Source organism: Balaenoptera borealis (assembly GCF_965194805.1).
Source record: "Balaenoptera borealis genome assembly, chromosome: X".
Lineage (NCBI taxonomy): Eukaryota > Metazoa > Chordata > Mammalia > Artiodactyla > Balaenopteridae > Balaenoptera > Balaenoptera borealis.
The window spans coordinates 42,594,588-42,616,592 of record NC_138881.1 but is presented as its reverse complement, the minus strand read 5'-3'; the positions used below and the strand labels follow the sequence as shown (position 1 = coordinate 42,616,592).

Here is a 22,005-nt window from a genome sequence, read left to right as displayed (position 1 = left end):
CATGTGGGTCTCTCCATAGGGCTGCCTCATGCTTCCCCTAGAGTAAGCCCTCTGAGAGTGACAGCATCCAAAATGGAAGCCCCCATCTTTCTGTAACCTAATCTTGGATGTGACATCCCATTACCTCTGCCTCATTCTATTCACTAGAACCAAGTCACTAATCCAGCCCAAACTCAAGGGAACAGAATTACACAAGGTTGTAGATACCAAGAGGTGGGGATAATTCAAGGTCATCTCAGAGGCTGCCGACTACAGTGGGCTTGACCATGGCTAGATGGATAGAATGGCTTCATTCACACATCTGGCAGATGAAATATGGTTGGTCTAGGGCACCTCAACTGGGATGGCTCATCTCTGCCCCATCACTGCTCCGTAAGGTCTCTCATCCTCTAGTAGCATAACCCAGGCTTTTTCACACTTGGGCTCAGGATTTCAAAGAGCAGCAGGAGTGGGCAAACCTCAGTGTGCAAGTACTTCTCAAGCCTCTGCTTGTGTCATATTTGCTAATGTCCTACTGGCCAAAGAAGTGGCCAAATCCAGTTTCAAGGGCTGGAGAAACAGACTCTACCTCTTGGGTGAAGTGGCAAAGTCATATTGAAAGGTGGCATATATTCTGATGGTAGTGGCCAAAGGAGACCATCCAGACTTCTGGGTTCTGGCTAGAATGTAGACACCTGAAAAGAGCTCCCATTCTTATAATTAGAAAAAATTCAGGTAATCTACAAAATCATAACTTTTCTTGAACTCATCATAGAGCAACCAACTAGCTTGATATATAAGACAAATGCCTCAAAGGAGACAGGAAGTTATCACTGGTCACCTATGGCAGAGCAGGAAGGAAGATGGGTCTACCACACCAGCAGTAAGAATTCAGCAAGAATTTTAAATAAATTTCTAAAGGCTGAGTGTGGGATAGTGTGAGAATACAGGACCTCTGAGAGCTGGAGACCTAGGGGTATTTGGCCCCCATTTGCAGGTTCTTCTCCACAGACCTCCACTGGGTGCTCACAAGAAACACTGGGGATAGGGTGGGACTGGAGAAAGCCTCTCTCAGTGGTGTAGGCCTGCAAGGGGACAGCTGCTGATACAGAAATGGCACAAAGCCCCAATGGGACCCTATTCCCTTACAAAACAAAAGCCTTAAGCCACTGGGGGAAGTGCAGCAAACCTTGTTGCCCACAGGACATAGGTGAAGATCCACTGTGGCTAGAGGAAAGGAAAAGGGAAAAAACCTTCCACTCACAGGGTAAGGGCAGGAAACCATCCTAGGCCCAGACCATTGAAGGCTTTATACTAATGGGGAGGGCAGGATCACTGAAAAAGCCTCACCCTCCAAGACCTAAGACTGAGGCTGGCCCAGGACAACTCCTGTCCCCACACTCATCAGGTCACCAAGACCCAGGTAATAATAGAAGTCTATTACTAAGGGAGAAGCAAGAGCATAGAGAGGGAGCCTCTCTGAGATGCAGGCACATAAGAAACGCCTAAAGGCAAGGGTGGTTCAGGAATATTGAGAAAAATTATCTGGAAAATCAGTGCCTATTCTAAGCACAAGGTAACACTAGAGAAATTTGAAGTCATTGACACACTGCAGGTAAAGAGAGCAACAAAACCTAAACCCAGCCTAAATCCTGACTAGATGGACTCAATTCCCCTATGCTAATGACCTATAAGGAAAGCAGCCATTATCTACTCCCAGGAATAAATATTTACCTCAGTTTCTACTCTCCTACATACAACATCGGACATTCAGCCAAAAATTACATGCAAAACAGCAAGAGAAAACAATCTACTGTCAAGAGACAAAGCAATCAACAGATCCAGACTCAGTTGATCCAGCTGTTGGAACTGTCAAACAGGGAATTTAAAATAACAATGATTAATTAATATGTTAAAGAGGGCAGTGGAAAATGTAAACAACAGGTATGAACAGATGGGGAATTTCAGCAGAGAGAATGGAAATACTAGAAATAAAAAGAAAACATAACTGAGATGAAGAATGCCTTCAATGGGTTCATCAGTAGATCTAACAGAGCCAGGGTAGGGGTTAAAAACCAGTCAACTTGAAGATAGGTTAATAGAAATTATCCCAACTGAAATACAAAGCAAAATAATGACTGAAAACAGGCATACATATAGGGATGGAAATTTGTAGCATTTTCTATCTAACAGTCTCTCTTCTGGTCATAAATTATTTACATTATCATACCATGCAAAATATGTTCACCTTCATTCCAAGACCTCTAAACGTTTATCCCAAATTATAGCAACAGGCTCAAATCTAAGACCTTAAGTCTTCTGCATCAGGTTCAGATATGGCTGAGGCTCCTTGGGTGCAGTTTCTCAGTTTCTTGATCCAGAGACCTGTGAGTTAAATGACAAGTTATATGACCACCCCCCCCAACCCAACACACAAACACACACACACACACACACACACACACACATAAATATAAATACAATAGTGAGATAGGGACAGGATAACTGCAACAGATACTCCTATTCAAAAAGGGGAAGAACAAGAGGCACATATCAGTCACTGTTCCATAATAATTCTGAAATCCCACAGAGCAAATATTGTCAGGTATCCCTGCCCCAGGGGCAAATAATGTTTCTTGCTTAGGTCACAGTTCTACCTGGGAATGGCTTCCCAGTCCATTTTAGTACATTGTTCTTGGGTCTTCTCTCTGAGACAGCCTTCTTTTCCCATAAGAAATGGCCCATGTTTGCAGCTGAGTAACTTTCTCAGCGTGCTTCCTGTTCACAGAAGTTAAGAGAGGGGAGTCCAGAGGCCACTTTTCATTTTGGACTGTTTCAGTCCCTTTAAGTCCAACCTGGAGGTAGTTTTGCTAGTAAAGCTCTATTAAAAATGTTACAAGTTTCTATGAATCTGGTTTGTATTTACTCCATGTCCCAAATGCGACATCAACAATTCTTTTTACCCTCCCTACTGTGAGCAGTGTGTCAGGCTACTGGGACAATGTTGTGAAGTTTTTAGAAGCTGTTTGACTTAGCTGAGAGAGTCTCCCAAACTCCAACCTAAATATTTCACACATTTTAACAAAGGGTCTTAGAGCCACATCTACGATTTGATCTCTACCCTTGGGCCATTTTTTCACCTTGAGAATATTTTGGTGGCTGGAGAGACTGGAGATGTGAAGCAGTTATTTTCCAACCCAGCCAAGTCCTGGCTTTTCTGTTATTTCTTCTGAATTCTGCTCGCAAATGGAACAGTTATTTGCTTAGTTCATACTTTTCTTTCTGTATCTTATCATATGCAGCTAAAAGAAGCAAACTGATACTTCCAACATTCTGTTGGAAATCTCTTTAGCCAGATCCACAAGTTCATTTGGTACATTCTCTATCTTTCCACAGAGGATGGTGACTGTTTTGCTATTTTTTTCCCTTACTAAACAACACAGACTGCCATGATTTCCAGCCTTTCTTAACAGTTTTCCTCATTGTTTTTCCAGTCTCTGCCTGCTGCTCAGGCCCAAAGCTAATGTCACGTCTTATGTTTTGATACAATACCCCCAGTAGGCGTACACTTTTAGGTATTACTTAGCATTTGCTGTGCAACAGACTACCCCAAACTTAGTAGCTTAAAACAATAATCATTTTATTTATCTCATAATTCTCCAGGTTGGCTGGGATAACTGGTGTGGCTCTTCTGGTGTGGGCTGGCGTGGCTGGGGCTGAAGGTTGATGAAGGCCTCACTCCCATGTCTGGCATTTGGTCTAAGGGGCTTCAGCTGGCCTGGTTCATCTCTGTTCCATGTGGCTTCTCATCCCTCAGTAATGAGTTTCTTCACACGAAGGTCTTGGAATTCCAAAGAGCAGCAAGAGAGGGTAAGACTCGAGGCAGGCTTTACACACTTCCCCAGCATCTTCTTGAATCTCTTTGTTAATGTACATTGGCCAAAACAAGTCACATGGCCAAGCTCAGAGTCAAGGAGTAGAGAGACAGCTCTACCTCTTAATAAGAAAAACAACAGAGTAATATTACAAAGGGGGGTGCATAAAAAAAGATGGGAGAGATCTGTGGCTATTTTGCATTGTACCACAATGAAGGAAGATAAAAATATGATGTCATGGAAACCAGTATGAATGATAGGATTATATTTATGTGTTCATGTAAAATTATATCAGCAGATGTGTGTATATATAAAACCATAATGACTTTAAAACTGTGGATTCACATGAGCAAAATATTCAGTAGGAAACATATTTGATAGACACAATTACATTAAATCCAAAAAAAAATTTCAATTCAATTATTCCTCCCATTGTGCAATGTGTTCTGCTACAAATACCCTACAGAACTGAGAGCAGGTCTACACATTAAATATATCATTTTGTTGTCCTACCTTTTGTTTTGTTGACACTTTAAATTGCTTAATATAACACAGTAAACATTACAGTCATTTATATAATTTTGCATACTCCATCTGTAAAGAATTTGGTAATAACTTGCCTTATATAATACTTTGTACAGGAAGGCTTTTCCTAATGCCTCAAACTGACAGCATTTTCCCCAGTATGAATTCTATTATATTTTGTGAGGCTGTGAAAATATGGAAGTTCCCCTTCATTCAGTGCATTCTTAGAGGGTCTCTTCCAAATAATTTTTCTCATCTTAGGTGAAAGAGCCTGATGAATTCTTTTTATTATACAATGTATTCATATATGATCGGTCTTGGTTGAATTTTATAATACACACTTAGACCTGATTTCTGTGATAAGGTTTTCTCATTTTCAAGAAACAGGGTTACTTTCATGTATGAATATTGCGATGCATACTCAGAACTGATTTCTGAGTGAAGCCCTTTCCACAGTCACTACATTTATAGGGTTTCTCTCCAGTATGAATTGTCTGGTGTTTATTGAAATTTGACCTGTCAGTGAAAGCTTTCCCACATTCTGCACATATATATGGTTTCTCTCCTGTGTGAATTCGCTGATGTACTTTGAGATGTGGTTTCTTGGAGAAGGATTTCTCACAGTCAGAACATTTATAAGGCTTCTCTGTAGTATGGATTCTCTGATGTGTAATTAACTCTGACTTCTGGATGAAGGCCCTCCCACAATCAGCACAGACATAGGGTTTCTCTCCAGTATGAATTGTCTGGTGTTTATTGAAATTTGACCTGTCTGTGAAGGCTTTCCCACATTCTGCACATATATAAGACTTCTCTCCAGTATGAGATTTCTGGTGAGTATTGAGATTTGACCTGTTGGTAAAGGCCTTCCCACAGTCAGTGCATATATAGGGTTTCTCTCCTGTGTGAATTCGCTTATGCATCTGGAGTTGTGACTTAGAAGGGAAAGATTTCGCACAGTCACTGCATTCATAAGGCTTCTCTCCAGTATGAATTCTTTGATGTGCAATCAAGTGTGCCTTTTGGATGAAGGCCTGTCCACATTCAGTACATATGTAGGATCTCTCTCCTGTATGAATTCTCTGATGCATTCTGAGCGTTGATTTTTGGGTAAAGGCTTTCCCACACTCACTGCACTTGTGGTGTCTCTCTCCAGTATGAATTTTCTGATGTACATTGAGGGCTGAGTTCAGGGAGAAGCCTTTCCCACATTCACTGCATTCATAAAGTTTTTCTCCAGTATGGGTTGTCTGATGCCTAAGTAGAGATGACACTTGGAAAAATGATTTTCCACATTCACTACATTTATAGGGTTTTTCTCTAGTATGAATTTTCTCATGCATAATTAATTCTGAATTTTGGATGAACGCCTTCCCACACTCAGAACATATATATAGTTTTTCATCTCTATGAACTCTCAAATATATACTGAGTAGTGGCTTCTGTGTAAAAACATTCACACATTTGCTAAGTTCATGAGGTTTTTCCATAGTATGAATTCTCTGAGGTGCAAAGAGGTGTGACCTCTGGGTGAAGATCTTCCCAAGTTCAGTACACATATTTGCTTTCTCCCCAACAGGAAATTTCAGATTGTGACTGAGTGCTTGTTTGAGGCTGAAGACTTTGCCACACTGATTGCTGTCACAGAATTTCACTCCTGTATGTGTATTTTCATGGTTAGTATAAGAAGAGCTCTGGGTGAAAACTTGACCGTGTCCAATAATTTTATCAAAGTTCTTTGTTGCATTGTTTTTATTATGAATAGGTACATCTAAATTATACTTTAAACTCTTTCCAAATGAGTCACGTTTATGGGATCTTTTCTGTGAAGGAATAAGATTTGGGCCTGGATGAACAAATTTTCCACTGTCTTTATATTCATAATCCCATTCTGTATTCAACATTTTCTTATTGATGAAAGCAGCATGACTCAGAGGTTTGTTCTGTTTTTCCTGATAGCTTTTTATCTGTTCAGCACCGTGCCACAGTTCTTCTAAAATGGAATACAATGAATCATCTCTTGTATCTTCACCCTCCATTTCAGTATGAAATGAAACTTTTCCAGAAATTCTGTTTTGTGAGGTCTTAATCCCAAACTTTCCATCTAAAAAGAGAATGAAAAAGTAAAATTGACACAAAGAATAGACAGCAGAAGATTAAAAGGTACACGTAAATTAATCCAAATTGAACACAGGGAAACCAGTAAATTTGATGATGATGATGATGATGACAATGACAGAAAATACATATATAGCACTTATTATGTGCCAAGCTCTTATATGACACGATGTTCCAGGCATTGTTCTAAGAAATATATACATATGAACTCATTTAATCCTTTCAAAAGCCCTATGAGGTATTTTCTATTATTATCCACCATTGTAGATAAGGAAAGTGAAGTTCAGGATGATTATATATATATATATATATATATATATATATATATATTCAGTATTGGAGATTGGAGTTCAGCTAAGCAATCTAGCTCTATTTTGGTAGGGGATATCAAGAAGGGTGAAGTGAAGATTAAACAGACAAGGGTTTTAAGGGGAAATTTCTGTGGAGAGCCTAGGCTTGAAGGGGTGACTCAGAGTCTAAGTCTTCATTAGCTTGGCTTGAAGGGGTGACTCAGAGTCTAAGTCCTCATTAGCGTTCAATTCTAAATCCTCACTTATCTCACTGCTTCTTGCTTATGAGCAACAATATCAAATTAAGGTGATAAAAAACAGTTAAATTTGCTAAGAGAGTAGATCCTAAAAATTCTCATCACGAGGAAAAATTTTTTCTTTCTCTTTTTTGTATCTATACGATATGGATGTTAACTAAACTTACTGTGGCAATCATTTCACGATATATATGTCCAGTCATTATGCTGTACACATTAAATTTATACCATGATGTATGTCAATTATATCTCAAAAAAACTGAAAAAATTAATTTATTCATGCCTATAGGAAAAATATTGTGATCACAGCCATCTTGACCTATACAAACAATAAATGGATGTCTATACTCCAACTCTCCATCCAGGTGTTATTGTTTTCTTGGAACAAAAATTATATATATTTAACAAGAAGTACAAAATCAGAGAGATGACAAACCAACTGTGGTAGACTGAAAGCTGCCCACCAGAATCTGTTTCATCATTCTTTTGCAAAAACAGAGTAGTAGCCAGGCATATGGCTGCCCAGTCATATAACATTTCTCAACCTCCTTTGAAAATTGGTGTGGCCATGTGACAATGTTCTAAACAGAATGTGAGAGAAAATAATGGGTGCTACCTTCAAACCAGAGCATTGAAACAGTAGGCATGTTTTCTCTATACCTTCTTCTACCCTCTTGCTTACTAAAACCTGGACTTGACGGCAACATGGATTCAAACATGCAGATGCCACAAAGAATCCAAGAGACAGCAGAGTTGAGTAATGGAAGGAACCTGGATTCATGAATAAGCAGGAGCAACTAGGTTTTCCAATGGCCTGTGATATTAGAGACTTTATATAAGAGAGAAATAAAATTCTGTATTTAAGTCACTGTATCTAATGCTCTCTTTACTACTGTGAATTACCTTTAACACAATTAATATACTATTCTTGCCCAGAGTGGGAATCACAGATTGTTCCATCACAAGTACAGTTCATGAGACATATGCCAATCTCAATAATAATTGTAAAATGAAGAATTACACACTATCTCACCAGCAAGAGTTTTTAGATACTGAGAATGCTCTGAATCATCAAATCCAGTTTTCCCGTTAGTCATTTTGATACTGTACTCTGAACACATGTCCCATAAAAAATCTCATCCTCTTCTTTTTTTTTTTATTTTTTAACATCTTTATTGGAGTATAATTGCTTTACAAGGGTGTGTTTGTTTCTGCTTTATAACAAAGTGAATCAGCTATACATATACATATATCCCCATATCTCCTCCCTCTTGCATCTCCCTCCCACCTTCCCTATCCCACCCCTCTAGGTGGTCACAAATCACCGAGCTGATCTCCCTGTGCTTTGCGGATACTTCCCACTAGCTATCTATTTTACATTTGGTAGTATATATAAGTCCATGCCACTCTCTCACTTCGTCCCAGCTTACCCTTCCCCCTCCCCGTGTCCTCAAGTCCATTCTCTATGTCTGTGTCTTTATTCCTGTCCCGCCCCTAGGTTCGTCAGAACCATTGTTTTTTTGATTCCATATATATGTGTTAGCATACGGTATTTGTTTTTCTCTTTCTGACTTGCTTCACTCTGTATGACACACTCTAGGTCCACCCACCTCACTACAAATAACTCAATTACGTTTCTTTTTATGGCTGAGTAATATTCCATTGTATATATCTGCCACATCTTCTTTAAACATTCACCTGTCGATGGACACTCAGGTTGCTTCCATGTCCTGGCTATTGTAAATACACCTTCAATGAACATTGTGGTACATGACTCTTTTTGAATTATGGTTTTCTCAGGGTATATGCCCAGTAGTGGGATTCCTGGGTCGTATGGTAGTTCTATTTTTAGTTTTTTAAGGAACCTCCATACTGTTCTCCATAGTGGCTGTATCAATCTACATTCCCACCAACAGTGCAAGAGGGTTCCCTTTTCTCTACACCCTCTCCAGCATTTATTGTTTGTAGATTTTTTGATGATGGCCACTCTGACCAGTGTGAGATGATATCTCATTGTAGTTTTGATTTGCATTTCTCTAATGATTAATGATGTTGAGCATTCTTTCATGTGTTTGTTGGCAATCTGTATATCTTCTTTGGAGAAATGTCTATTTAGGTCTTCTGCCCATTTTTGGACTGGGTTGTTTGTTTTTTTTGATATTGAGCTGCATGAGCTGCTTGTAAATTTTGGAGATTAATCGTTTGTCAGTTGCTTCATTTGCAAATATTTCCTCCCATTCTGAGGGTTGTCTTTTGGTCTTGTTTATGGTTTCCTTTGTTGTGCAAAAGCTTTTAAGTTTCATTAGGTCCCATTTGTTTATTTTTGTTTTTATTTCCGTTTCTCTAGGAGGTGGGTCAAAAAAGATCTTGCTGTGATTTATGTCATATTGTTCTGCCTATGTTTTCCTCTAAGAGTTTTATAGTGTCTGGCCTTACATTTAGGTCCTTAACCCATTTTCAGTTTATTTTTGTGTATGGTGTTAGGGAGTGTTCTAATTTCATTCTTTTACATGTAGCTGTCCAGTTTTCCCAGCACCACTTATTGAAGAGACTGTCTTTTCTCCATTGTATATTCTTGCCTCCTTTATCAAAAATAAGTTGACCATATGTGCGTGGGTTTATCTCTGGGCTTTCTATCCTGTTCCATTTATCTATATTTCTGTTTTTGTGCCAGTACCATACTGTCTTGATTACTGTAGCTTTGTAGTATAGTCTGAAGTCAGGGAGCCTGATTTCTCCAGCTCCATTTTTCTTTCTCAAGACTGCTTTGGCTATTTGGGGTCTTTTGTGTTTCCATACACATTGTGAAATTTTTGCTTCTAGTTCTGTGAAAAATGCCATTGGTAGTTTGATAGGGATTGCATTGATTGCTTTGGGTAGTATAGTCATTTTCACAATGTTGATTCTTCCAATCTGAGAACATGGTATATATCTCTCCATCTGTTTGTATCATCTTTAATTTCTTTCATCAGTGTCTTATAGTTTTCTGCATACAGGTCTTCTGTCTCCTTAGGTAGGTTTATTCCTAAGTATTTTATTCTTTTTGTTGCAATGGTAAATGGGAGTGTTTCCTTAATTTCTCTTTCAGAATTTTCATCATTAGTGTATAGGAATGCAAGAGATTTCTGTGCATTAATTTTGTATCCTGCTACTTTACCAAATTCATTGATTAGCTCTAGTAGTTTTCTGGTAGAGTCTTTAGTATGCTCTATGTATTGTATCATGTCATCTGCAAACAGTGACAGCTTTACTTCTTCTTTTCCAGTTTGGATTCCTTTTATTTCTTTTTCTTCTCTGATTGCTGTGGCTAAAACTTCCAAAACTATGTTGAATAACAGTGGGGAGAGTGGGCAACCTTGTCTTGTTCCTGATCTTAGTGGAAATGGTTTCAGTTTTCACCATTGAGAACGATGTTGGCTGTGGGTTTGTCATATATGGCCTTTATTATGTTGAGGTAAGTTCCCTCTATGTCTACTTTCTGGAGAGTTTTTATCATAAATGGGTGTTGAATTTTGTCGAATGCTTTTTTTTTTCTTTTTATAAATTTATTTATTTATCTATTTTTGGCTGCGTTGAGTCTTCGTTGTTGTGCATGGGCTTTCTCTAGTTGCGGGGAGCAGGGGCTCCTCTTCATTGCGGTGCGCAGGCTTCTCATTGCAGTGACTTCTCTTGTTGCGGAGCACGGGCTCTAGGTGCACACAGGCTTCAGTAGTTGTGGCTCACAGACTCTGGAGCACAGGCTCAGTAGTTGTGGAGCATGGGCTTAGTTGCTCCGCGGCATGTGGGATCTTCCCCGGGCCAGGGCTTGAACCCGTGTCCCCTGCCTTGGCAGGCGGATTCTTAACCACTGCGCCACCAGGGAAGCCCCTTGTCGAAAGCTTTTACTGCATCTATTGAGATGATCATATGGTTTTTCTCCTTCAATTTGTTCATATGTTTTATCATATTGATTGGTTTGCGTATATGCAAGAATCCTTGCATTCCTGGGATAAACCCCACTTGATCATGGTGTATGATCCTTTTACTGTGCTGTTGGATTCTGTTTGCTAGTATTTTGTTGAGGATATTTGCATGTATGTTCATCAGTGATATTGGCCTGTAGTTTTCTTTCTTTGTGACATCTTTGTCTGGTTTTGGTATCAGGGTGATGGTGGCCTCGTAGAATGAGTTGGGGAGTGTTCCTCCCTCTGCTATATTTTGGAAGAGTTTGAGAAGGATAGGTGTTAGCTCTTCTCTAAATGTTTGATAGAATTCGCCTGTGAAGCCATCTGGTCCTGGGCTTTTGTTTGTTGGAAGATTTTTAATCACAGTCTCAATTTCAGTGCTTGTGATTGGTCTGCTTACATTTTCTATTTCTTCCTGCTTCAGTCTCAGAAGGTTGTGCTTTTCTAAGAATCTGTCCATTTCTTCCAGGTTGTCCATTTTATTGGCATATAGTTGCTTGTAGTAATCTCTCATGATCCTTTGTATTTCTGAAGTGTCAGTTGTTACTTCTCCTTTTTCAAGACTATTGAGTCTTCTCCCTTTTTCTCTTGATGAGTCTGGCTAACGGTTTATCAATTTTGTTTATCTTCTCAAAGAACCAGCTTTTAGTTTTATTGATCTTTGCTATTGTTTCCTTCATTTCTTTTTCATTTATTTCTGATCTGATCTTTATGATTTCTTTCCGTCTGCTAACTTTGGGGTTTTTTTGTTCTTCTTTCTCTAATTGCTTTAGGTGTAAGGTTAGGTTGTTTATTTGAGATGTTTTTTGTTTCTTGAGGTAGGATTGCATTGCTATAAACTTCCCTCTTAGAACTGCTTTTGCTGCATTCCATAGGTTTTGGGTTGTCGTGTTTTCATTGTCATTTGTTTCTAGGTATTTTTTTGATTTCCTCTTTGATTTCTTCAGTGATCTCTTGGTTATTTAGTAGTGTATTGTTTAGCCTCCATGTGTTTGTAATTTTTACAGATTTTTTTCCCCCTGTAATTGATATCTAGTCTCATAGCATTGTGATCAGAAAAGATACTTGATATGATTTCAATTTTCTTAAATTTACCAAGGCTTGGTTTGTGACCCAGGATATGATCTATCCTGGAGAATGTTCCATGAGCACTTGAGAAGAAAGTGTATTCTGTTGTTTTTGGATGGAATGTCCTATAAATATCAATTAAGTCCATCTTGTTTAATGTATCATTTAAAGCTTGTGTTTCCTTATTTATTTTCATTTTGGATGATCTGTCCATTGGTGAAAGTGGGGTGTTAAAGTCCCCTACTATGATTGTGTTACTGCCGATTTCTCCTTTTATGGCTGTTAGCATTTGCCTTCTGTACTGAGGTGCTCCTATGTTGGGTGCATAAATATTTACAATTGTTCTATCTTCTTCTTGGATTGATCCCTTGATCATTATGTAGTGTCCTTCTTTGTCTCTTGTAATAGTCTTTATTTTAAAGTTTATTTTGTCTGATATGAGAATTGCTACTCCAGCTTTCTTTTGATTTCCATTTGCATGGAATATCTTTTTCCATCCCCTCACTTTCAGTCTGTATGTGTCCCTAGGTCTGAAGTGGGTCTCTTGTAGACAGCATATATACGGGTCTTGTTTTTGTATCCATTCAGCCAGTCTATGTCTTTTGGTTGGAGCATTTAATCCATTTACATTTAAGGTAGTTATCGATATGTATGTTCCTATTACCATTTTCTTAATTGTTTTGGGTTTGTTATTGTAGGTCTTTTCCTTCTCTTGTGTTTCCTGCCTAGAGAAGTTCCTTTAGCATTTGTTGTAAAGCTGGTTTGGTGGTGGTGAATTCTTTTAGCTTTTACTTGTCTGTAAAGGTTTTAGTTTCTCCATCGAATCTGAATGAGATCCTTGCTGGGTGCAGTAATCTTGGTTGTAGTTTTTTCCCTTTCATCACTTTAAATATGTTCTGACACTCGCTTCTGGCTTGCAGAGTTTCTGCTGAAAGATCAGCTGTTAACCTTATGGGGATTCCTTTGTATGTTATTTGTTGTTTTTCCCTTGCTGCTTTTAATATTTTTTCTTTGTATTTAATTTTTGGTAGTTTGATTAATATGTGTCTTGGCATGTTTCTCCTTGGATTTATCCTCTATGGGACTCTCTGTGCTTCCTGGACTTGATTGAGTATTTCCTTTCCCGTATTTGGGAAGTTTTCAACTATAACCTCTTCAAATATTTTCTCAGTCCCTTTCTTTTTCTCTTCTTCTTCTGGGACCCCTATAATTCGAATGTTGGTGCGTTTAATGTTGTCCCAGAGGTCTCTGAGAGTGTCCTCAATTCTTTTCATTCTTTTTTCTTTATTCTGCTGTTCGGTAGTTATTTCCACTATTTTATCTTCCAGGTCACTTATCAGTTCTTCTGCCTCAGTTATTCTGCTATAGATTCCTTCTAGAGAAGTTTTAATTTCATTTATTGTGTTGTTCATCATTGTTTGTTTTCTCTTTAGTTCTTCTAGATTCTTGTTAAACGTTTCTTATATTTTCTCCATTGTATTTCCAAGATTTTGGATCATCTTTACTATCATTACTCTGAATTCTTTTTCAGGTAGACTGCCTATTTCCTCGTCATTTGTTTGGTCTGGTGGGTTTTTACCTTGCTCCTTCATCTGCTGTGTGTTTCTCTGTCTTTTCATTTTGTTTAACTTACTGTGTTTGGGGTCTCCTTTTCACAGGCTGCAGGTTCATAGTTCCCGTTGTTTTTGGTGTCTGCCCCCAGTGGCTAAGGTTGGTTCAGTGGGTTGTGTAGGCTTCCTGGTGGAGGGGACTGGTGCTTGTGTTCTGGTGGATGAGACTGGATCTTGTCTTTCTGGTGGGCAGGACCCTGTCCGGTGGTGTGTTTTGGGGTGTCTGTGACCTTATTATGATTTTAGACAGCCTCTCTGCTAATGGGTGGGGTTGTGTTCCTATCTTGCTAGTTGTTTGGCATAGGGTGTCCAGCACTGTAGCTTGCTGGTCGTTGAGTGGAGCTGGGAGGTCTCTGGTGGACCAGTGTGCTGAACTCGGCTCTCCCACCTCAGAGGCACAGGACTGACACCCAGCTGGAGCACCAAGACCCTGTCAGCCAAATGGCTCAGAAGAAAAGGGAGAAAAAACGAAAGAAAGAAAGAAAGAAATAAAATAAAATAAAGTTATTAAAATAAAAATTTTTTTAAAGTATTAAAAATTAAAAAAAATTAAAAAGTAAGAAAAAAAAGAAAGAAGAGAGCAACCAAACCAAAAAACAAATCCATCAATGATAACAAGCGCTAAAAACTATAGTAAAAAAAAAAAACAGACAGAACCCTAGGACAAATGGAAAAGCAAAGCCAGACAGCCAAAATCCCACAAAGAAGCATACACATACACACTCGCAAGGGAATTTTCACAAGGGAAAAAGGAAAAAAATATATATCTTTTGGGAAGTCTGAGGTCTTCTGCCAGCGTTCAGTAGGTGTTCTGTAGGAGTTGTTCCACATGTAGATGTATTTCTGATGTATTTGTGGGGAGGAAAGTGATCTCCACGTCTTACTCCTCCACCATCTTGAAGGCCTCTCCCTCCTCTTATTCTTAAGTTGCATTTTATTCTCATACATTTGGCTTTACTTTATTTGGAAGTTATTAAGCCCTGGATTCCTAGGCTTGGTTTTAGAGGTGGCTTCACTTCTCACTTTACTTAACACTTAAATGTATATAAAATGTCTAACATAAATAGAACTTAACTTCTAACCCCCTGCTGTATTGGACAATATTTAGATCACCAGCACCAATATTCATTGTAAAAAATTTGCTCCTGCAATAAAAAGTTTCTCTACACCTTTCCTGATCCCCCAGATTCAATGAACAGTACATAAATGGAGAGTCATCAGTCTAGAAAGAGCTGTGCATGCAAGCTGGCATTCTCTTTGCCACTCAAAAAAATGCCTCCCAAAGGTCCAGTTTATTCCCAAATAAAAGGACATGTTCATATCCTCTTCCTCCATTCCTGCTTAGCATCTTCTTTTGTGCTATTTAAAAATGTATGTATGCTTCATCAAATAGTTTGAGTCTTTTATTTTGAAAATTAATCTGATCATATTGCTAGTGAGACTTTTTTCTGAACCTCTGAAGCAGACACCCTATGTGCTATTCATTTTGCTAATCATTTTAATAGACTTCTAATAGCAGCCAAAATAAATAAATGTTTAAAAAATAGAAACACAGAAGGGGTGGGCAGGTAGAGCCACATCCCCAAACAGAAAAGCTTTCAGCCATTGTGCGTGCCTCCCGCGGGTGCAGCCCTGCTCCAGGCTTTTTGCATAGACGCACGGGCAATTGAATACAAAAAGGGCAGGCCTCCTCCGCCCTCCTTCTCACCCCCCTTCCTGCCCTGGGTGTGGAGCTCGGGCCAGGTGTGGGCTTGGGTGGTTGGTTACCGCCTTTTGCACCAGCGGCGGCGAGGAGCGGGGGGTGGTCGCTCTTTCTTTTTCTCTTAGAAGAGGTTTTAGCACAGGTTTCCTCGTTCTCACTTCCACCTCACCTCACCGCCTCCCGACCCCCCTTCTCCCCCTCCCTAAAAAAAAAAAAAAAAATAGAAACACAATGCATAGACAGTAAACTTTTAAATATTTGATTCCATTGTCTTTGCTTTCCAATTACAATCTATGTTACGTTGAATTCCTCTCAGTAGAACTTTTAAAAACCCTTCTGAAATAGAGCAAAATACTCATATTCTTGTCCCCCACAAATTTGATTAGTTAATATTGGTATTTTCTTTGTGCTTAGCATTTGGATAACGAAAATAAGATACAGGCTCTTATTTTCAGGGACTTTCAAAATTACTAGGGGCAGAAGCATCTGAGTGATGGGGGAACGGAAATGGAAAAGAGCAATAACTTTGGAGTAGGTAAGGGGAGTTTCATGGAATAGACGATAACCTGAAACAAAACGGAAGTGTCTATTGCCTAGATAGGCAAAGCACAAAATAATAAAGAGCCTAGATTCAGAGACGAACTTCATATTTGGTAGGCATTAAAGACAAGGTGAAAATCTGAGGAAAGCATGAATTAAGGAAACTGCACAGATACAACTTTAATTGGAAATAAATGGCCATGTTGTAGGTGGCACTGAGAGAAGAGCTATTGGTCATGTATTATATAACATGGAGTAATTGACACAGGAAACTATATTCAATATCCTGTGATAAACTATAACAGAAAAGAATATGAAAAAGAATATATATATGTATAACTGAATCACTGTGTTGTACAGCATAAATTAACACAACATTGTAAATCAACTATACTTCAATAAAATAAATTTTAAAAAATAAAATCATTTGGACTGCAAAAAATTAATATTTAATATTAATAGCTTTACTTCATAAAGCTAATGGCAAAGATAAATGCAGTGTCTCAGGTAATGAAATCTATCAGTGGCATTTAAGATGAACTAGAAACAAGAATGGAATCTGCAAATCCCATTAGGAACAGAGTAATCCAAGCATAAGAAAATACAGACTTACTCTAGGTGATGATACTAGGAGTTAAGATGAGAGGATATCTAAATAGTATTCTTTTAAAAAGAAAAAAAAGGAATTGCAGAGTAATTAGTAGGAGAAGATAGCTAAGAGGGAAGAAACAAGAAACAGCAGAATCTGACAAAGTTTGGAATGTTGAAGATTCCTGATTTGGGCAATGATGATGCCAATTCCTCACATACTAAGTAAGGATGAATAAAGTAGAATATTCTGTGGGAATTGTCTAATATGTAGGTAAGTGTGGTACTAAAGCCCAGTTATAATATAGCAACTAGTGGTGCCAATATGGAAGTCATAAGAATACAAATAAAAAGCTTAAGTGTTCAGAATGGAAGAATCTTTTGAATTAATTACTACGGGAACAAATATCCAGAAGACAGTAAACAACATCCATAGCCAGTGGCATCTCAGTGGGGGGAAAAGGCTCAATGGAAAAGGAAGTGAGCAAATTAGGTACAAGTCAAGAATAGAAGAAAACTATATGGTTAGACAAGATAAAATAACAGGAACAAGAAATTCACAGGAGAGGAAACCCAAATGGATAACAGATATTAAAAAGGGGGAAAAACACCACAATACCACTTTACATCCATTAGATTGGCCACAAAATAAGAAATCTGGATAATGCCAAGTACTGGCATAGATGTGGTGAAATGGGCACACTTGTGTACAGCATGTATACTCCAATGATCAAGCAATACCATTCCTATATAAATATCCCCAAGGAATAATCTCACAGGCTCATAAGATGATCTGCATAAGAAATTCTTCATTTATTGAGGTATAATTTCTATACAGTAAAGTGCAGATCTTAAATGTAGAACTCATGAGTTTTTTCATATTATACCCCATGTAACCACCACCTAGATGAAAATATAAAATATTTTAATTATCCCAGGAAATTTCCTTGTGGTCCTTCCCAGTCAATTACTGACCTCCAGAGGTGACCACCATTCTGACCATGATGATACCTTTGGAAGAAGAGTAATTTTTTATTCTAATATAGTTCAATTTACTATCAAATGAGGTGGAAAATGTTTTTTGTTTTTGTTGTTCTCCAAAGGAACTTGTACGATACTGGTATTATTTCTTTAAACGACAGGAAGAATTCACCAATGAAGAGAGGTTTTAAATTCTAGGTTAAACTTCTTTAATAGATAGATAAAAAGACTACTAAAATTTTTCTCTTTCTGTTTGTGACATTTCTTATAACTTGTGTTTTTCTAGGACTGTATCCATTTCATCTCAGTTATCAAATTTGTTAGCATAAAGTTCATCATAATATCTTCTTAATATCCAGTGATACAATACCCCCTGGTCACCAGAACCAGGTGCTCCAGGGGTATCCTCTGTGTGGGCTGCATGTACTCACCTGTTGTGGTTGGGCCATGATTGCTGTGAGCATACTGGAGGGTGGAATGGCCCCCTGGAGCAGGACCCACTTTGGGGGGGCACTGGGGCCAGCTGAGGCTGCCCACTGGGTGGAGTGGGGTGGGTCCTTAGAGGAACACTGGGTGCATGGTGTTAGTGAGGCTAATGGAGAGTGGGAGAGTGACAGAAATGGTACCTGCCAGCACCAGGCCAGCTAGGTGGAAGGAGAGTAAAAAAAATGCACTAGCAATTCTGTCCCTAGAGAAAGTTCCACTAGATCCCTGCCCCTCTGGAACATGCTCTAAAATTAGTCAGTGAATCTCATTCTCGTATAACCCAGGCACTTTCAAGCTGCTGCCTCTGCAATGGGACTCAGAGAGAGTAAGTCTGTATGTGAGCCCTTCAAGAGTGGAGTCTTAGTTTCTGACAGCCCTCCAGCTTTCCCAGATGTAAGCCCCACTGGTTTTCAAAGCCAGATGTTGGGGGACTTGTCTTCCTAGTGCAGGTATCCTGGGCTGGGGAGTGCAACGTGGGGCTTGGACCCCTCACTTTTCAAGGGGGACCTCTGCAGTTATGATACCTTCTTGCTTGTGGGTCATCACACTGGGTGTGTGGGTTCTGAATAGACTGTGTCTCTGCCCCTCCTACATATCTCAATGTGGCCTTTTCTTTATATCCTTAGTTGTGGAAAATCTGTTCTGCTAGTCTTCATGTCATTCTCAGAGATAGTTAGTTGTTCTCTGTGTAGCTGTAATTTAAGTGTGTTTGTGGGAGGAGATGAGCTCAGGATTTTCCTACTCTACCATCTTGATCTAAAGCAATAAATTTCTATCTGGGTGGTACTTGAGCTTCATGCCACAAGTTCTGATGTGTCACATCTTCATTATCATTCTGCTCAAAATATTTTCTAATTCCACTGTGGATTTTTCTTTGACTTATGAGCTATGTGTATATATGCTGCTTACTTTCTAAACATTTGGATATGTTCTAATTGTCTCTCTGTTCAGAGTTTTGATTTATTTCAACAGTAACTAGAGAACATATAATGTATGATTTCAATCCTTTGAAATTTGTTGCAATTAGCTTTATGTCCCAAAATAGGGTCTATTTTGGTCAGTGTGCCACATGCACTTGAAAAGAATGTGTAATCTACAGTTGTGGGATGCAGTGACCTATGTGTGTCAGTTAGGTCATACTGGTTTATCGTGTTCAAATCCTCTACATCTTTACAGATTCTTTTGTCTGTAAACAGACAAAAATCAATTACTGAGATAGGTATGTCAAAATCTCCAACTATGGTTGTGTATTTTATCTTTCCTTTTAGTATAATCCATATTTTCTTTATATATTTTGAGGCTATGTTATTAAGTGCATACAAATTTATATTTTTGTAATCCTGTTGAATTGAAATTTTATCAATTTCAGAGAAAGAGGGCACATTACAGAAGATACAACAGACATTAAAATGATAATACAGGAATATTATGAAACAACTGAATGTCAAATATTGACAACTTAGATAAAATGCACAAACTCCTTGAAAGAAAAATTATCAAAACAAGAAGAAATAGAAAATGTGAACATCCCTATATCTATTAAAGAAACTGAATTTGAAATTAAAGATAATCCCACAAAGAAAACTTCAGACCCAGATGAGTTCACTGGTAAATTTTATCATATATTTAAGGAAAAATTATAAAATTTAAAGCAATCTTATACAAAATCACCAAACAGAGGAGTGAACATTGAAAAATCTTAGCAAATATAGCAATTTTACACAAACTCTTCCAGAAGACAGAGCAGGCATGGAATTTTAACTCATTTTATGAGGTTAGCATTAACATGATACTGAAATCAAAGATGTTATAAGCGAAAAAAATCCCCCCAAACTAAAGATTAATATCTCTCAGAAACATAGAGATAAAAATCCTTACCAAATACTAGCAAACTGAATCAAGAAATACATGAAAGAAGATAATACATCATGATCAAGTAAGGTTTATCCTGGGAATGCAAGGTCAGTTTAACATCTGAAAATCAGTGAAATTCATCACATTACCAGAATAAAATGTTCATCTCAATAAATGCAGAAAAAGCATTTGGAATATCTCATATCCATTCATGTTAAAAACTCTTCAAACTAGGAATAAAAATAAATTGCCACAATTAATAAAGGGCATCTAAGGAAAACCACAGCTAATATACTTAACACTGAAAGACTGAAAGCCTTTGCCTTCAGATTGGGAACAAGATAAAATAAACATAAAGGGCATGCAAACTAAAAAGGAAATGATAAAAAGACATGATAATGGATACAGAAAATTTTAAGGAATTTACAAAAAGACTCACTAGAATTAATGAGTGAATTTATTAGCAAGGTCTCAGAATACAGGGTAAATGTACAAGGATCAACTGTAAGAGTTCCACTTCTAGTATGGAGAAGTAACCTCCTAAACAACAATTCTTCTACAGACAGTAACTGTAAGCTCTAGAAAAACAAAACAAAACATGTATTGGTAGAGTGAATAAAAGCAAGCAGATTTTGGAGAGAAGTCAGAAGTTAGAGGAAGTCTGAACAGAGATGTGAGTTGCTATCCACCTTAGGTGAGACAGCATCTCCGATTTGAGTATAACCTGGTTAATTGCCTACTATGAAAAAGCACAGAACAGTGTAACAGAATATAGTGTTACTATAACATAACACTGATAATGTTCAAGATACAATCCAAAATTACTCAATATATGATGACCTAGAAAAATGTTCTTTTGGTCACTCTCCAGTGTCTTCAGTAGTTTTTAAAATATATTTTCCAGAATTAACAGTTTTGATCTGTTAGATGGGTTGGTCCAATAGAAACAATTCAGTCCTACTATGGCTCGTGTTAATTTTTGTATATGGTGTGAGGTTTGGGTCAAGGTTTTTTCCTTCCATTTGATACTAATATCCATTTGTTCAAGTGCAATTTGTTCAAAATATGTTCCTTTCTCCCACTGAATTGTATTTGCACCTTTCTCAAAACTCAGTTGTCCATATACGTGTGGGTCTATTTTTGGACTCTCTTTTGTTCCATTTATATATCTGTTTGTCCTTATATCAATACTACACTGTCTGAATTACTGTAGCTTTATAGTAAATCTGAACATTAGGTAGTGTAAATCTTTCATACTTTTTCTTCTTTCTCAAGACTGTGTTGGCTATTCTAGGTCCTTTGTATATCCATATAAACTTTAAAATCTCCTCGTCAGTTTTTATCCCCTATAATTACAAATAATTGAACAAGTAGAATATAATTCCATAAAGCAACAGATCTCAACAACACACAACCAACTTTAAATCTATATATAGAGAGATTATATATATATATAATATTAGTACACAACACCCATCAACAGCTAAATATATTCTTTTCTCAGACCATGACAGAATTAAATTAGACAACATAAAGGAAATAGACAAATTCCTTAAAAAATACAACTTACTATGTCTGACAAAAGATGAAACAGAAAATCTGAATAGCCCTATGTCTATTAAAGAAATTGAATTTGTTATTAAAACTTTCTCATCAAGAAAATTCCAGGCCCGATGGTTTCACTGGTGAATTCCGTGAAACAGTAAAAAAAGAAGTAACAATCTTACACAAACTATTTCAGATAATAGAGAAGGGAAAACTTCACAACTCATTTTTTTTGTGGCCAGCATAACTCTAATACCGAAATCTGACAAAGATATTGCAAAAAAAGAGAAAACTACAAACCAATATCACTCATGAAAAATGCCAATATTTTTTAAAAAATTAGTAAACAGAATCCAACAATGCATTAATATAATAAGGGTAATAAATCAAAATCAACTAGTATTTATCTCAAAAATGCAAGGTCAATTTAACATTTGAAAATCAATAAATAAATTCACATATTAACAAAATAAAAGTGATCATATGATCACTCTAATAAGATGAAGAAAAAGCACTTGACAAAATCCAACATGTAACCATGATAAGAGAAAACCTCTTCAATAAGCTAGGATTAGAAAGAACTTACATAACCTGATAAAGTGCAGCTTCAAAAAACTTACAGCTAACATCATACTTCATGGTA

The 22,005-nt window shown here is 37.6% G+C and overlaps 1 protein-coding gene and 1 pseudogene across 7 annotated transcripts in view; both read right to left on the bottom strand.

The window, feature by feature from the left end:
- Positions 1 to 22,005, bottom strand: part of LOC309621113 (retinol dehydrogenase 12 pseudogene) — a 339,175-nt pseudogene that overhangs the window by 127,347 nt on the left and 189,823 nt on the right. The gene's annotated exons all lie outside the window — the stretch shown is intronic.
- The window catches only part of ZNF81 (zinc finger protein 81), an 84,295-nt gene continuing 65,892 nt past the window's right edge, over positions 3,603 to 22,005 (bottom strand). For 5 of the 6 annotated variants that reach the window (XM_082378163.1, XM_082378166.1, XM_082378164.1 and 2 more), the window contains one exon: positions 3,603 to 6,483. In XM_082378163.1, the coding sequence (XP_082234289.1) occupies positions 4,775 to 6,483 (1,709 nt within the window). In that variant the 3' untranslated portion in view covers positions 3,603 to 4,774. Of the gene's footprint in view, positions 6,484 to 19,966; positions 20,048 to 22,005 lie in introns of those variants that run through there. The other variant, XM_082378168.1, reaches the window with a different exon arrangement.